Source organism: Pholcus phalangioides, unplaced genomic scaffold, assembly GCF_987345545.1.
Source record: "Pholcus phalangioides strain wild (caught in Gottingen) unplaced genomic scaffold, Ppha-v1.0 ptg000015l_1, whole genome shotgun sequence".
NCBI lineage: Eukaryota > Metazoa > Arthropoda > Arachnida > Araneae > Pholcidae > Pholcus > Pholcus phalangioides.
In genome coordinates, this window is record NW_028301608.1 from 49,402,139 (window position 1) to 49,419,164 (window position 17,026).

The window sequence follows — 17,026 nt, forward strand, 5'->3', positions numbered from 1 at the left end:
GGCAAAGTCGTTTTCTGAGGGACTCCTACCCGGCTAAGAATATCTGCCTACCAATTTACATACTTTAAAAACTGCAAACGGATCTCATCATCAATGAGGCTCCTTCTGCATTTGAGCCTCACGATCCAAGCCACACTTTAACCATCCCGAGCAGCTGCAAATGCTGTTGCTTGTGTTTCTGCCGTGCTAATAAGTATAATCCATAAGTAATGTAATAGAATCTGAAACCCAAGTACTTCGAAGTGATAGAAAATGATAAAATAAAACTGGGCATACGGGGCTCGTGCTCCCTATGCCAACCAAAAATTAGAAGAAAAAAAATTAATATTTCTGTTAAAAAATTAGAATATCGAAAAAAAAAAACTTTTCCAAAGTATTTTTAACTAATTTCTGTTACTTAAATTCTTTCTGAAGGGTGGTAACTCCAAATTTTGCGGGAAGAAAATTTTTGTGACCCCCCCAAAACAATTTTGAGCCCCGTTCATTGGTCGACCCTGCGAGTGAAATAGAGTGGCAAATATTGAGGGGGGGGGAAGAGACTCTTGTGCAAGTTAATACCTTAACACCTATAGATGAATGGGGTATTTCATTAAGCAAATTATTGAAGAATGACGATTTGCAACTATGCTGTTCGTCACCAGCAAATTCTAAATTTAGAAACTTCATCAACACAGCGTCTTTTTTAACGATTAAATGCAATCACTCCTTTCTTTGCAAGCCATTTGCGCCATTTCGTACCAACAGACACAAATTTGCATAAATTCCCGTTCCACGAACTACCACCACTAACTACCTCAGGTATAAAAATAGGTTTGTGGGATCCGCCACCAGTCTTCACCAGTAAACTCCATCAGCACTCATAATACCTTAGGGATATAATCATATACACCCGAAACTTCCGACATGCACTAATTCGTCAGAAATTTCTCAGAGGAATGTCTACGAAGCGCATGTGTGATCTAATAGAATTAGTCTTCATCAACTAATTTTCATAATCTCTACGTGTTTTACCCATATTTTTATTTTTTTTTGCCTGGGGGAATGTATATTATCCTTTTAAACTTGACATATTTAATTTTTTGTGTGGGACAAACTTGAGACAGACCGATAAAGCAGTCTTCAACGCTCCAATGGTTATAGATTATCAGTCACAGACTGTTTTTGCTGGAATCAATCAATAATCAATTATTCCAATTACCTAATTTTACTGCGCATAATCCATGGAGTTATACGTTAAAAAACATGGGAATTTTTTAATGTGAATTATATACCGCTGCATCTTATCAGACGACTTTTTTTCCTTAAGTGGTTAGAATAGAAATGAATATTTTTCCAAAAATAATGCTATAAAAATAATTTTTTTAAAGAATTATAGATGGCGTGCAGATGCGAGTAAAATTTTTTTTAACAAACAAAAGAAGACAAACAACTCCTCCCATATATTCATTAACCCTCTATAGTTTACCCCGTACAACATGTGTTGGGAAAAAGATTTATGTTTACTAAAACAGATGTAAAATACAACAACACAACAATTTAATTAACAAGAGTGGATTTTTTTCAGTAGTTAAAATACTGAATTAAGAGTAAAATGTGTACAATTTGGCCTTTTGATCTATGAACAGATAAAATCTTGCTCAGCAAAGTTGAATATAATAGTTTTTACCTTGCATTTTATTTTCCATTCCCTCAATTTTTGGTGAGTTTTACAAATCCTTAAACACGAACAATTTCAGCAGATCTAAAATAATGACGCGTCAGAAATTTACTCTTTCTAGATAAAAAGGTATTGGACTTATGTAAGAGTATTTTGGATTGAAATTATATAAACTACATAAACTATAAGACGTACTGTTCGTAAAATAACAAAAAAATAAAAAAATTCAGAAAAGAATTTAGCATATAAAATGGATTTTTTTAAATCATGTATTAGGTGGGGAACTTCTTGCAAGAAATGATAGGTAGAGCCAGACGAGCTGCAGTAGTAGTGTTTACAGTCTAATTTGCATAACCACGATTGTTTTGGAAACGGTAAAGTGTGTTCTAGTTGTACGCAAAATTTTGTTCGTTGTTTGCAACTTTTAGATGCAATACGGGACGTGCAAAATGTCTGTTGAAAAATCTAAAATTCACCACATCATTAATTTGGTTCCACTGAAAATTCAAACTTAATGTTTTCAGCGATAAATTTCGTCCACCGTAAGTGTCAGAGCAGTAGGATACTGTTTCTACAATGGACATTACCCTCGACAATCCAGCTAGAAATGCTCCGTGCGAGGGCAAAAAGAGCGCTAAACGCACACTGACATACAAGAAGGTCATATTGTCTCTCTAGTGGGATCACCGTGAATAATCTTTTATGACTTTCTTCCGAAAAGGTATTCCTTGCTTTCTTTTTTTCTGTATCCTTTTTTCCAGACTAAATTTCTGGCAAGAACTGGGCTCCCGACCTAATGTTCGCCACGTATATTAAAATACTGTATATATTGGGCCAGAGATGGTTAAGATTTCGTTTGTGATGAATGAAATTCATTATACGATATCGGTCAAACTTGGGTAATTCGACTTCCAGAGGCACTAGAAAAAAGTTCAAATTATCCAAGTAATCTATCCTAGATCTGTGAAATGACCACAAATTGCAACTCAATCATCAACACATTCACAAGAAATAATAATTATGAATTGTTAAAATTTTATCATAAGTTACGTTTTTTTCCTCTCCAAGTTCGAATTTTCCAGAAAATTTGAGAAAAGTTCGAATTAAGCAAGAAATTTCAATATCAAATTAGATAGAAAAGTCAAGGGGGGGGGGGGGGGGGGACTTCATAAAAGTTCGAATTTTCCAAAATTCGAAAAAACCAAGTTTGGATTAACCAAATTGTACGCCAACTGCATTTTCTCTCAAAGTAGCTATACTTGCATCTGCATATCTTGTAAGCAGAAAATTACGGTTTTTGACATCACAAAAATTGTTTAACTATTTTCTCGTGTGTAGTTAGTAGAAAGCATATATAAAAATAAATCTCAAAATAAAAGTGTTTTAAAAAAAAGATGAATTGTAATGATAGAAAAACATGATAATTTTTTAAAATTATGAAAATAATAATTCATTCATTGAAGGGTAAAACCGAAATTTCGGTTCACTCGAATAACCTAAAGTGAATTTCAGATACTCGATCCATTAAGCGATGTTTCCGCATGAGAAAGAGACATAAATAGGCAGATCGGTCGACTGAGCAATAAACAAATATCTAACGACGATCAACTTCGACAAAAGAAGGTGAGAGAATTCACGGCGTTAAATAACAAGCGATTAAAAAGCTCCAAAAGGGTCGATGTTAAGGTGAGCAGCAGCAAATGATATCCACGGGATCCGAAGAGAAAAGGAACCTTCATCAATGCAAAATACGCAGAAAGACACAACACGTGTGCCGCCGCTGATGAAACTACCAACAAGAAATTCAGAAACCCTATTGTTAAAAGTTGATGGAGTAAAGAGGTGCAATTAAAGTTTCAACCGCACTAATGGAGGTGAAACCAAGCATTTTCTAGAAGAGGTAAGGAAAAGTGTGTCACAAAAGAGGGTTTTACGTCCCATACTTTGGCGGCGGTGCTCTATGTTCGATTCCCGCCCGTGTATGTGTGCGTGTGTCACCCTCTTTCTTCTCATCGAGGGAGGAGATACCGAAGGAGGCACTCGAATTTCCTTTCCAAGCTAATGCTCAAAAGATCGGGGCCAAAGCAAAAATCAATGTAATTAGTGGAGGTTTCCGGTGAAATTTACTTTCGGTGGTTACTCGAGTTTAGTGTGGTGGAAGCGGAAGAAATTCTCTTGGACAAGAAAGGAGGAGAGAAAAGCAGGCACCTTTCTCTCTTCTGCTTCTTTCTTATTCTCCTCGTCGATTCCATATAAGAGCTTGATGTCACTAATGGAATTGTCGCTGTTGGCCTTTTCAGAACTTTCGGTGTTACTTTATACCGATTGCGGAGAGGATGGGCGAGGACTAACAAGTATCTTATGTGATGTGCGTTTCTATTTTTTTTCCTAATTGTTTTTTTTTGGTTGGGCGTGAAACGGGGAAATCCGGCTGGTCTTTGAAAATATTGAATTAATTTGGGTGTTAATTGACAGAATCTGTCAAAAAATTATCGAAAAAATTATTTTTATGTAACGGTAGTGGAATATAAATAAAGGCTTTCTTTATGTATAGAAATCAAAGGAATTGCTACATAAAAGAAAGTAGCTTTATTTTAGGTAAGTTTTTTGGAACATAAAAACTAATTTAAATTTAAATTTTCTATTAGTCACATTTTTTTTTCTCAGTTATTATTTTCAGTTACTTCAGGTTAAAGCTTTGAGCTACCTTTTTTGTACCAAATGGAAACAATTTTGTTTTCAGGTATGGCAAAAAATCAACAACTCAAATCACGCTAATATTAGTCATCTCATTTTTACTGCTAATATTTCATCGCTGACATTCAATTGCTTTTGTCAGTTCTTTTCAGTCAGTCACTGTTATTCATAAATTACTGGAGCGTAATCTTTCATCACCAAATCTATTCACATAATTCAACCGAAAGATGAATTTTCTCCATATTATGACGAAATAGAGAATTAGCGCTATGAGTACATATATGCTTTGAATTATGTATATCTGTGTACTGATAGTGCAGACCAATGTTTGCTTCACGATTGATTCTGATTAGATACCTTGAGCAGGTGCGGAGGATATAGCCACACCAAGCCGCGAAACATTAAGGGCTGTAAAACGGGATTAAAATACATAAATTGCAAAAAATCGTATTCATTTTGACTTCAATGGCCTTAGCTGAAAGTTTTATCAATTGATAGGGTATTATATCCACCTGAACCTGAAGAATCAGATGTACCTAGGTTCCATCACTTATGCGATTTCGAACCTTCCCAATGGATAGACGCAACTTTATAAGATCATTTCTTTTGTAGTAATTGATTGATAATGTATGTCATCTACAAAATGAGACCCATGCGTTATTTAACGCACACGTAGAAAGACACCGTCCCTACTAGGTCAGGGAACAACCCCACATGCAAAGCTTTTACCAAGCTCCTGAATTGATTTTCCCGTGAAAAATATGAAAAAAAAAAAAAATTCGTATTAAGTCGATCCTCTGGTCTCTAGAAGAGCCCTCAGTCTTTTCATTGTAAAGGACCATACATGTATTTCAGATAGCTTCAAAATGGTGTCCGGGCCGCTAAATACCTCAGCAAAGAACTCAGGATATACAGTTACAGTTACTGCATTCTGTTTATTACACATTTCAGTTTGCTTTCGTCACAGAAAATGCAGTCTAAAAAAATTATTGAAATTTCCCTATCTTTTAATTTTAAATCAAAGTTTAGGAATATTTTTTTAAGATATTCTGAAAAATTTCAAGATATTATACAAAACTTAATCCCATATAAACATATAAGAAGATGCAAGATAGCGTATTTTGAGAGGCTAGCTTGAAATCCGGTACATCCGAAAACTTCAATCTGTTTAATAAATGAAGAAAATAAAAGAATTATTGGTTTAATAAAACTTGAAAAAAAACCCATAGCATAGTATAATAACCTCGTCATACAACTATTATAATAATATCTTACAATGCTGACTTAACAAGGGCTTACTTAATATGAGAGATAACAAACTACACAAGGTAAGTCTGGGTAAATCCTTTCCATAAGATTGATAAAGAGGCTATAGAAGAGCTCACTATAATATATACTTATATTCTTTTTTCCTTTTTTTTTTTTTGTTCCGATGCTACAGTTCATTTATTACGAGTCCGGGACAATCGAGTGAGGGTAGGCAAAGGGGCATCAAATGATAACCCAGGACCAAAAGATGACAACTCTTTCCATTCCTTTTCCTGTTACTTTTTTTTTTTTCCTATTTATGGTTCTTTGTTGCACTTTCTCAGAGAGAGACCTCCGTTCGTTTCTTAAGAGTAAATCAACCTTTATACAGAAGAGATAGTATTTCCAGGACAAGCGGATGAGCAGCAGAATAACGACCAGCTGTCCACAATTTCCCTTTACTCTCCTTCATTTATACTTTTTTTTTTTGTCCTGGAAGGACGGATACGTAGAAGATGGTGCTTTAATTACGCGTTCCCGCATCTATTCGCAATCATTTTTGCTCCCGGCCATTCTCCTTCTTTTGCTTTTTTTTTGTATGTATTTTGTATCTTGTTTCCTTTTTTTTTTTTGGTGCTTTTCCCCTCCTCTCCGAGTTTATCTCTATGAGCTTGTGCTTTTGGATATTTCCCCTGGATAAAAGTGTTGATTAGATATTTGGTCCTTGTCCCGGAAGGAATAACGAATACCATTATTATTTTTCTTTTATTAAGACTGTATTTTTCTCTCTTGGTCTTGTGGTGGTAGTGGATGCAAGATCTGGTATCATCTCGTTTCGAACATTTAAATTTCTTTTCACATACTGTTCATAATTTATGCGCATGAGATAAATCAGCGTAGTGAATCACACTTGCAGTTCGAGATTCAGTGGTGCCCAAGGAAAATTCGAGCCGATCTGCCTGTTGAAAAGCCTCGCCGAGAGAGCAACAGGCCTACAACGGCACAATTATTCAATCACTACACTTCGCTCATAGGCAGAAAAACTGCTGGCACATGGCAGCACTACACATAACAAGCATTGTCCACAAATAGACTTTACGTTGAGTTCAGAATACGTACAAGCACATTCCGGTATGTTCCAATTCGTTAGAAATTTCGTACAGAGGAATAGAGTATATGAGCGAATTACAAATGAGCGAAATACGCTCTAAAAATATGCAAGTATATCCTAAAATTTCAAAATATGCTAGTATGCACTAAAAATGCCAAAATTTGCACCATAAATTGACCAAAAGTCGCCAAATATTCTAAAATATGTATTAAAGATGAGAAAATATGCATCAAAGTAACCCAGAAAAAAGAGCAAACACGTTTTTGAAATACATATTTTCTATTTCTTAGTTCACGTGTACTTACAAAAGCAATTCTCATGTAAATAAGTTTCACGTTTCTCATTCGGCAATTTCTCCTGTGTAGGCCAGTATTTTAACACATTAAAAAAAAAGAATTTTTTGCTCTGAAGGGAAATGAAGTAACTCCAGTAACAAATCAGAAATAGCGGCCAAAAAGTGGCTAATGTAGTGAAATAATATGAAAATAACGGCTAAAAGTGGCAAATTTTTCACCTGAGATTTAACATTTGACCAAACAAAAAAACCCATACAGTGTGCAAAACTACCCAGATATTAGCTTAAGCCTATTGCAGCAAAAAGTTCCTGATATTTGAGTGAGTCGGCCACGTACTTCTCACAGCTCCCCACATTCATCAAATTATTATTTAAAATACGAATTTTCCCATGCTTAACGTGCGGGAAGAAAAAAACCGATGTTATGCACACCATATTCATTTGAAAAATATGATTGAGCTTTTGTAAACGTTCAAAAATATACACTTATTCGGAAAATTCTTTCATTTGCATATTCAAATGCATATACAGGATTATACGCATTTGCATATAATACGATCGCTATTCATAACCATGCCACATGAGATAAGTCAGTTTTGTGAATCAAACTTGATGAGTCTACGACTGTAATTGATAACAAGGGTTAGGCACTAGGTCAGCAGCCTACTTCCAAGATCCAGGACAAACGAATGAGCAGCTGTTCGATTTCCCTTTACCCTCCTTTATTTTTACTCGTTTGTCCTGAAAGGATGAATACGTAGAAGATGGTGCTTTAATTACACGTTCCCGCATCTATTCGCAATCATTTTTGCTCCCGGTCATTCCCTTTCTTTTGTATGTATTTTGTATCTCGTTTCCTTTTTTTTTTTTTTGGTGCTTTTCCTCTCAGAGCTTATGAGCTTGTGCTTTTAAATATTTCCACTGGACAAAAGTGTTGATTAGGTTTTTGGTCTGTATCCCGGGAGGAATAATAAAATACCTTTATTATTTTTCTTTTGTTTAGACTGTATTTTTTCTCTTGTTCTTGTGGTGGTAGTGGGTGCCTTTTCTGCTTGGATGCCAGATCTGATATCGTCCTGTTTTGAACATTTAAATTCATTTCACATTGCTGTTCAAAATTGTGCGCGCGTGCATGAGAGGAGTCAATATAGTGAATCGCATTTGCGATTCAAGCGTCGCAGATTCCATGGGTCAAAGCCGTTGCTAGAAATTTATTTCGGAGGAGAACAACTGGCATTTCGGGGGGGGGAGGGGGGTCGAAGTGGTAGGAAAAATGACTCAAGCATGATATTAAATATATATGTTACCGCCAAAGTCCGAAATTGGCCAGTTGACCCGGTCAATGTCCGAAATTCTGTGGAAGTTTGGACAATTGCCTAAAGTGACTGTAGATTGCTGTAGCACTGAAATCAATTTCGAAATATTTCGGTATCCCGATTCTTTTGGTCGTTAGGGTTGCTATAGCGCACCATAATTATAAATGATCATAATTATCCCAAAAAAAAAATCGTCAACTTGGTGATGACCCCAGAATCGCGCCTTTTCTTTGGCCAGAGATCTCCAGCCACTTCACGAACTGGCTGAGCGAAAGTCTGGTTAAAGCCCGAATTTCGAACATCGGCCGGGTCAACTGGCTAGCCAGTTCACTCTCCAATTCTTGCCGAAGTTCTGATTTCTGAATCAATTCAGTTGGTGCTCGGACCCGTGCTACAAATTAGACCCGCCGCACACGGAGCGATCACTGTCAACACCAGTTATAGCAGACTCTGTGCTCTGCTGGTGTTGTTACTCCAGAATGGACCAATCAAAGAGGTCCCCTTGACGTTCCTGGTTTCTTCGCTGCGAAATATCAACAGGTAATACGACTAACAATCCTGTGTTCATGGTGCATTTTTTCTTGCAAAATTATTGACAACGCAAACTCAAAAATAAATGAAAAAGCATCTCAAAATTTGGTAGTCTTCGAAATTTTCAATCTAAATGTTTTTAGCTTGCCAGGCATCTATAAGGCGTTGTTAGATTTTGAAGGACGTTCTCGCTGAAGAAGTTTCCACGGACAGACCCAGATTCTGTTTTATTTATTACTAACTAGATGTTTAGATGTTTGGTTAGCTGAGGCAAGCACGCATCTTGGCGCCCCCTCCGTAATGTTGGAGGATAGGTTAACGAGTGAAAGCGGTACCCAATCTGGTCCACCAACCGATGCACCAGACTTGCCTGTTTCTCCCTAGTTGCAGCCCCTGACAGTCCTACAATTTCTCTCCACAGTTCAAAACAAGATAATCGGCTGACTGACATAGCTGTCAGAATACCTCTGAATTTCTCATCATGCCAATCACAGATACTTTTGGGAGATATGGTCTGTACATAAGCAAGACAAAGGGCAGCACCACAACAACAAACCAGAATATAACCGAGCTGATTCAAGTGGGTGTTAACCATAACCAGAAGGACCAAGTATTCATTTTTGAATCAGCCCACAGAGCTTCTCTCTCTTACGATAAAGATATAAAATACGACCGCTCCTTGAAAACAGTCATCATTGTCAGTATCATGCGGTTTTATGATCGCCTCTATGGTAAAAACAGAAACTAGATTCATCAGAAAAGACTAGTCTTGAATCCTGTTCAGCCCCGGCTGATTATAGGCGTGCCCTTTCTATTGTGCTCGAAAGCCAGAAATGGTTTTTTCAGGATACCCTGGGAAATATATTCAGGCCATGCTTTCCTATTCTGTATGGGAGGGGGAGGATCTTGTGTGATTCTTGGTACGTGAAGATATTTTTCTTTCTTTCTTTAATATTCAATAATTCTGAAATTATTTCATTCTTAATATATCTTGAAATCATTTCTTTTCAAGAATTATGCAATTATCCAGTTCTTAATTGTGAAATAATTTCTATCACAAATTACGAAATTATTTCTCTCACTCATTTATAAAGTTTTTTTTCTTCACTGTGATGCTGAAATTATATTATTTTTTTTCAATAATTCCAGATTTATTCCTTTCCGTTAATTCCGAAATTATTTCGAAATGATTATTATTAATCATTTTTTAAAAATCGTCGGTGAGCTTCGACAAATAACTCCGAGGGCCAAATGCGGTCCGTGGGCCATGCGGTGAAGATCCCCTACTCTAAGAAATGTTCCTAAAGAAATACGGGTCATATGGTTATCGAAAACATAGTCCAATGTACACAACTACACTTTTATCTCGGCCAAAAGGCCGAGAAGCGATGCAATGTACACAACTGGGAACTGCATTTTGCTATCACATGGATTATAATAGACATATGGATTTCGCTTTATAAACTCATCGTTTTGTGAAATTCATTAAAATCATTGACTTTCCTCTCAATTATTATTAATATCCTTGCAAACAAACGTAATATTCAGCTTAATTGATAAATAATTGAAATATGATCGTGTCTGCATTTGAATTTCAATGCAGCAGACGCATAATTGCGTTCATAGACTGTGTGTTTGTTCGAGCGTGGGTCGAACAGGCGAAAATACGTGCAGTATATGTGAGTGTGTTGTTATATTTGCGCATCTCTCCACAGCAGCTAGCTTGCGAAATTGTGTTTCTCCCCTCACCGTCTGGCTGTATAAGCCCCTCGTGCCATCGTTACGGAGTTAATCCTGCAGAAATGTCGCGGGATTTAAACGGCGACGAAAATCCTGGATAAATCAGACTCGGGTCATCATCTGAGGAGAATGTTTTCCGCCAGCTTGAATTATATACAGACAGACTCTTTCCATTGATCCGTCCGTCGCAAAATGTTACACTCCCGTCCCTTTTCCTGTTGGGCGATTACCCCGCACCTGCCTTTTGCTCATCTTCTCTATGCGTTATATAGAATTTCACGCATGACATTCTGCCATCAATAATCCAATTTCCCCGAACGTATCCACACTGGACGAATGAATCAATATGGCGTTATGCACCGAAAAAAAAAAACGAATTCAATGAAAAACTTTTTTTAAAAAGTTAAACTTTCTGAAAAAATTTACATTGAATCCCGCTTTATTATTCAAAATATCATATTTTCACAAGTTATGGGAAAAAAAAAAACTTCTTTGGATACAGCAGAAGTTTTTGCAGTTTCAATTTTCGGCACCCTTGATGCTTACAACACTGTCCAATTAAATTAGAAGAAATATAAATTTGGGAACCGCAGAAAAGCATGTTCCGTATAGCACTAATTGAAAGCCTATAAGATGTACTCTACAGGATAATTCCTATGATTGTTTCGATTTCCTTTTTACCCCTCTTAATTTCTATACGTATACAGGCTGTCCCAAATTGTCAGATCAGCGGAAAAACTCTACAACCGTTGATTTTGCAAGTGTCTTCCAAGTATTTACAAAATTTTATTTTTGATTCAGAAAAATCCCGATCGGTTTGAAATTAAACGCTAACAGAGAGAGAGAGACACACACAAACCTGACCATATGAAATTCAATATGACATACATGAACCAAACAAAACTATAATGCAAAAACACTTTTTATATGTTGCACCTAGAGACGCGGAAATAAAATAAAAAAAAAATAATAATTACATAAGAAGCATTTTACAATACGAATTTGAAAAGCTACTAATAAACAAAATAAACGCAATTGAACCCGAATACGAAATGGGCAATTTGGGCAATTTGCCAAACAAGGAGGCTGAAAAAATTATGCCCATGAAAATACGGATGTCGAATATAACCAAAATACAGCAACCCAATATATATATATATAAACACACGCAGGCTGTTACCAAAAGGAATATAAATTAATAATGACATGATCCTCACGCATTCTGGAGGGATCAGCATGATCCGTCCAGGGAATTAAGCTCTGGCCTGTGGTTCATTTTAAAATTCAACAAGAATATCAAAAATGACCAGCAAAGAGAGCGGAATTTATGTGATAGTTGAACCCCTCCCACAAAAAATACATTATTGGGGGAGGGGGGGGGGTACACAGTGAATACATTATTTTGACAACTCGTTCGACATTACGGTTAGCGAGAGATGCTAAATCGCAAGGGTTGCAAACTAAACTTTGAAGTACAAAATCAATACTCGGTGCTAGCGCTGTTTCAAAAACAACTCCCCAACCTCGATTTATTAAGGTGAAATAATCAGCTATGCGTCAAGTCATAAACCACTGGGTCGATGATAACCATAGACTAATGTCGAATATATCTACATGTATTATTGATACTGGTTCCCAAACTAGACAAGTAAGCGACCATGTTTAGCATCATAATGGTTAAGTCCACGCATGCAAATCAACAGAGCTCAAAAATTTTGAATTTCAAACGTCATCTTCCATATCATCATCGTTACGCCTCACGATGGAAAAAGGATAAAAGCAGAAAAGAAATCATGTCAACTTTTTCTAAAGACATTGCAGTTGAATAATGTCTTCAGCCGTCTTTCCTTATTGATTGCAAGAAAGGCTCTCTTATCTGCCAAAACGTTATCGACCCTGAAAGAAATCAATGACGATAAACTGCTTTAGCTTCATATCCGTCGGTTTATGAAAAAAATAATAATGATAAGTGACGCAAGATAGATTATTATTATTATTATTATAAAAAAAACACACACACATACAGAACCAAGGGGGTGATCAACCAGGTCAGGACGATTTTAGGTCTGTCACCCGACTTCCGGTCTGTCACGGACCATCATGTGTCGTCATCAATTTCTGGTCAGTGAAATACTCTTGGCGGGGCTGCTCATCCATGTCGACCTTCCTCTCCAGCTGGACTATTATTTTTTGTGGGAGGGTTACATTGACTTATGGACTCGAAATGTTAATACAACAAGAATAAAGCTAGCTACCTAGCATATTAAGATCACATAACGAACTCCTTGCACGTAATTATATGGAAATGAAGTCGGTGGAGAATAATCCTAAGTCTATTGTGTGTGTGTGCTATGGGTCCGAAATGAAAGACCGAGAAATCGATATTGTGTTTTGCATGGTGCCATTTATATCATGTTGCTGTGGTTTCTCGACCACCTACTGTAAATTTTAGCATGGGTCCGAGGACCCAGAATGGATTCAGAAATCGAAATTTCCAGCGTAAAGCTCAATACGAGCACCCACAGGTTATTACACTTTTCCGACGCCCCTGTAATTACTTACTCATTTTTTTTAATGCTTCGACCAATATAAAAACTTTTTTCTTTTTCTGATTCCGTACACATCATATTGCAAGGGTTCTTCACCTTTTCCAGCCGCGACCCAAAATTAACTGCACGACCAACTTTGCGACCGAACAATATTTTTTTGAAGTTAGAAAATGAGTATTGAATATTTAAAATTAACGGAATATATATATTTTTCAATTAGTGACACTAGAGTCCATAGCGTCTCAACAGTTGTGTCAAAAGGGCCCCAAACATGGCCTCCACATCCTGCAGCAGATCCCCTAGGCTGGATTTTTGTTAGATCCCAGCCCACATTTTCACAAGCCCCCTGTTTAGTTAATTTATAGTGTGAAAAAACACAAAAAAAAGAAAAAGAAATTGGTCCTGGTCCTAGTGCCGGGGTCCAGTCTGCCCCACCCTTGGGGGGTCATCACCCAAAATTAATGGAAGTTTCCACTAATGCTGAAATTGTTTTTGTCATTCTGTGTGTGTGTGTGTGTGTGCGCGCGCACGCGTGTCCTGCGGAATTTTCAATTATTCTTCATTAGTTCTTGAAAATTCATATTTTTCACCTTTATTTTTCATTAGTTCATTCATGAACTCTGTAAAGTTTCCATTGATTTCGGAATTATGTATTTTTAAATTAATTTCTCGATTCTGAATTTTCATTAATTTTTATTTATTGTGCTTATATTTTTTGATATTTTTCAGCATTTCTGAGCACTTCTGTAAAAATGTTATTAATTTTTGGAGAGCCGATACCCCAAAAATATCATACATAAAGTCATGGCTCAAGAGGAACCCCCCCCCCCCCCCCCCCCAGAAAAAAAGGGGCTCAGCTCAGGTCACAGAAATTCTTGAGAAGCTACACTTGAAATCAGTGACGAGACAGACGTAAAACCAGATTGTAAAGTGGATTTGTACGACCCACCTAGTAAGCCCCTGCGACACAATGCATAGCAATAATGAAATCATCATTACTGCTAAGCAGTTTTTCAATTGAAACATGTTTGAGATGAAAAGAAACTCGAAGCAATCAATTTGGGGAAAATAATGCGAAATTTGTTTTTTTTAGTTGTGAGAATCAGTTGTAATTAAAAAAAATTCATCCGAGTTTTTAAAATTTTTTTTTTTTTTAGGAATTGTTTCATCCGAAAGATAGAAATTCCCTTCACGGAGAAGTTATAGAATTAATTATACATATCCTGTGAAGCGATTGTCTTTTTGTTAAATAAAGTAAAAAGAAAACATTTATTTTAATAATTAATTATTTCATTGAGCTTGTGTTCAAAATAATGTTTTGTGTAGAGGATTATTCTCTGATCAAAATCTTGGAGGATCATCAGGAATCTGAGGTTTGAGGGTTTTGCAGCCCTCTACAACATCTGTAGAATGTGAGCATATTTTGTGTGGGTAGTTTCTTTCATCTCCGTAGATTCGAAGGGTTCCTCATACATTTTATAGATACCGATATTTCGATCAAATTTACTATTCGAGACAGGACCGTCATGTCGAGAACGTGGACCCGGACCCTTACCTCTTTGGCATTGAAATCGAGTGAAACGGTCTGAATCGAAAAGCCAATAAGAAATTGTAATGGAATATTGAAGGGAAAAAAATGAAACTATAAATGAAAAATTATGGAAATGATGAATGAGAAAAAGATTGAAAAGAAAGAGTGAAATATTTAATGAAAAAGAAATAAAATGAATGAAAAGGAAATAAAATAAGTAATGAAAAAAATGAATAAAAAAATAGAATGAAATAAGAATAGAATGAAATAAGAATAGAATGAAATAAGAATGGAATGAAATATTGAATGCAATAAAAATAGAATAAAATATTGAATGCAATGAAAAAAATGAAAAATTAAAAAAATAATGAAGAATTAAAAAATAATGAATGAAAGAATAGAATGAAATAAGAATGGAATAAAATATTAGAGAAAAAAAAAACAAAGAATAAAAAAAATTAAATTTGAATGAGAAGAGCAAATATTGAATGGAAAAAAAAAGTAAAATATTATGAAAATTTTATGGAAGAAAATTAGAATGAATATTATATGAAAAAAAAATGGAATTAAATTAGAATGAATATTATATGAAAAAAAATGGAATTAAATACTGTATTGAATGGAGGAAAAAAATTAAATAAAAGATACAATTTCAGAATAAACGAAAATCTTCGGTATTTTGTGGCCACGGTTCATCTAAGCCTACCATTAAGACGCCACAGTGTCCAGAAATATTTTTGTAAAGGGCTTTCAAAGACAAACTCGTTAATAAGGCAACTGGGTACGGAAAACATACAGAACATGACCTCGGTGTAAAATAAACATTTTTTTTTAATGCATCCCTCCCCATAGAAGGGATCAAGAAAACCCGAAGAGAGACAAGAGAACCAGAGATCTTCCAAGAACAAGATGAGAGAAACCTGCCATTCGTCCATCCACAAGAAGATTCGCTTCAGTGAAGAAAGACCTTTCCCATTTTCCTCTTCCAACCGCTAGGAGTCGCACAGCAGCAACAATATGAAAAAAAAACCCCTAAAAAAAAAAGCCACGAAGGTACACCCCCAAACAAGAGATGAACAGGGAACTATGGGAAGTCACACAACAACAGGTAGTATAGTATGTACAGCAACGAACAGCAGGGGTCACTGGAACGAGCACCAAAAGCTTTCATAGCAGAACCAGTCTCCAGCTAGTCAACAACATCCGTCGTCTCTGTGATGGTGATGCATCGTATGCGCTAGTAATAACCCCTGCGCGTGCTTTTTTTTCTGCTTCTACCGGGCGGCGTACGGGTTTCGCGATTCCGTCCCCGCGGTCGTTTTGAAACACTGCTGAAGGATATTTTCGTATTTATATTTAATTTTTTTTTGTGTTATTGACTATTTAATGAACATGGGATTAAGTGGATTTTACGTCATTTTGTGCCTTGGGATAATCACTATATCTGATACAAACGGTAAGAGAATTTACATTTTTATCTGAAATTTATCGTGCTTTTACCAACGTGATTTATCATCTTTTTTTAACTATATTCTAAATTATGTGGTGTTTGGTCAGAACATGATATTTTCAAAAAATGGCTTTTTGCTCTAAAAGTAAGTCTTGCTAATTATAACTAATTAGAAGTGAGATATATACGTGCGTACAGGTAAACAACATGCTGATGTATGATATTTTAATTTGTTTTTTTTGTGCGTATGCTTTCTTTTTGATTTTTGAATGACAATGAAAATGCTTATATCTCAAAAATGTGATTTTGGAGTTATGTTCTGACTAAACACCACAGAATTTTAATTTTACTATTAATCTCTATGAACTATTCTTATTTAGCTTATATTTTATATCTTAACTTCGTACCTCTTCTTGTCTATCATTTTAACTATGGTTCACCTTCATAAAACGTGTTTTTATTAACATTTTTCACAAAAAAGGATGTAAATTGGTGGTTGGTGCTGTTAACATATTTCTGATTGAAACAATTTGATTAATGAAAGTGGATGTGTTAATTAGCTAAAATGGTTAATTAAGGGTAAAATATACAGTTTGTCTTAATTTTAATGGCATATATGAACAGATAAAACCTCAGCAAAGTTACATAGTTTTACCTTGAATTTTATCTGCAATCCGCTCTATTTGATGCGATTTTATGAATCTCTGAGCTCGTAAAATTTCACCGGCAAGAAATCAACTTTTTCTGGATTTCTTTATTAAAAAGTTATCGTACTTATACAACTGTTATTTGTCCTGAAATGACACGAGAAGACGGACTTCCTAAAATGCCAAAAAAAAAAAAAATTGAGAAAAGAACTATTGGTATAATGTTTTTCAAATATACACGGGACCATAGAATG

At 35.7% G+C, this 17,026-nt stretch overlaps 1 protein-coding gene across 7 annotated transcripts in view; it reads left to right on the top strand.

Moving 5' to 3' along the window:
* The window catches only part of LOC149076142 (cell adhesion molecule Dscam1-like), a 600,278-nt gene that overhangs the window by 448,590 nt on the left and 134,662 nt on the right, over positions 1-17,026 (top strand). For 2 of the 7 annotated variants that reach the window (XM_089243688.1, XM_089243690.1), the window contains exon 1: positions 15,745-16,131. The exons of 3 other annotated variants lie outside the window; for them this stretch is intronic. In XM_089243688.1, coding sequence (XP_089099814.1) covers positions 16,062-16,131 — 70 coding nt within the window. In that variant the 5' untranslated portion in view covers positions 15,745-16,061. Of the gene's footprint in view, positions 1-15,744; positions 16,132-17,026 lie in introns of those variants that run through there. 2 more of the 7 variants (XM_089243685.1, XM_089243684.1) reach the window with 2 other exon arrangements.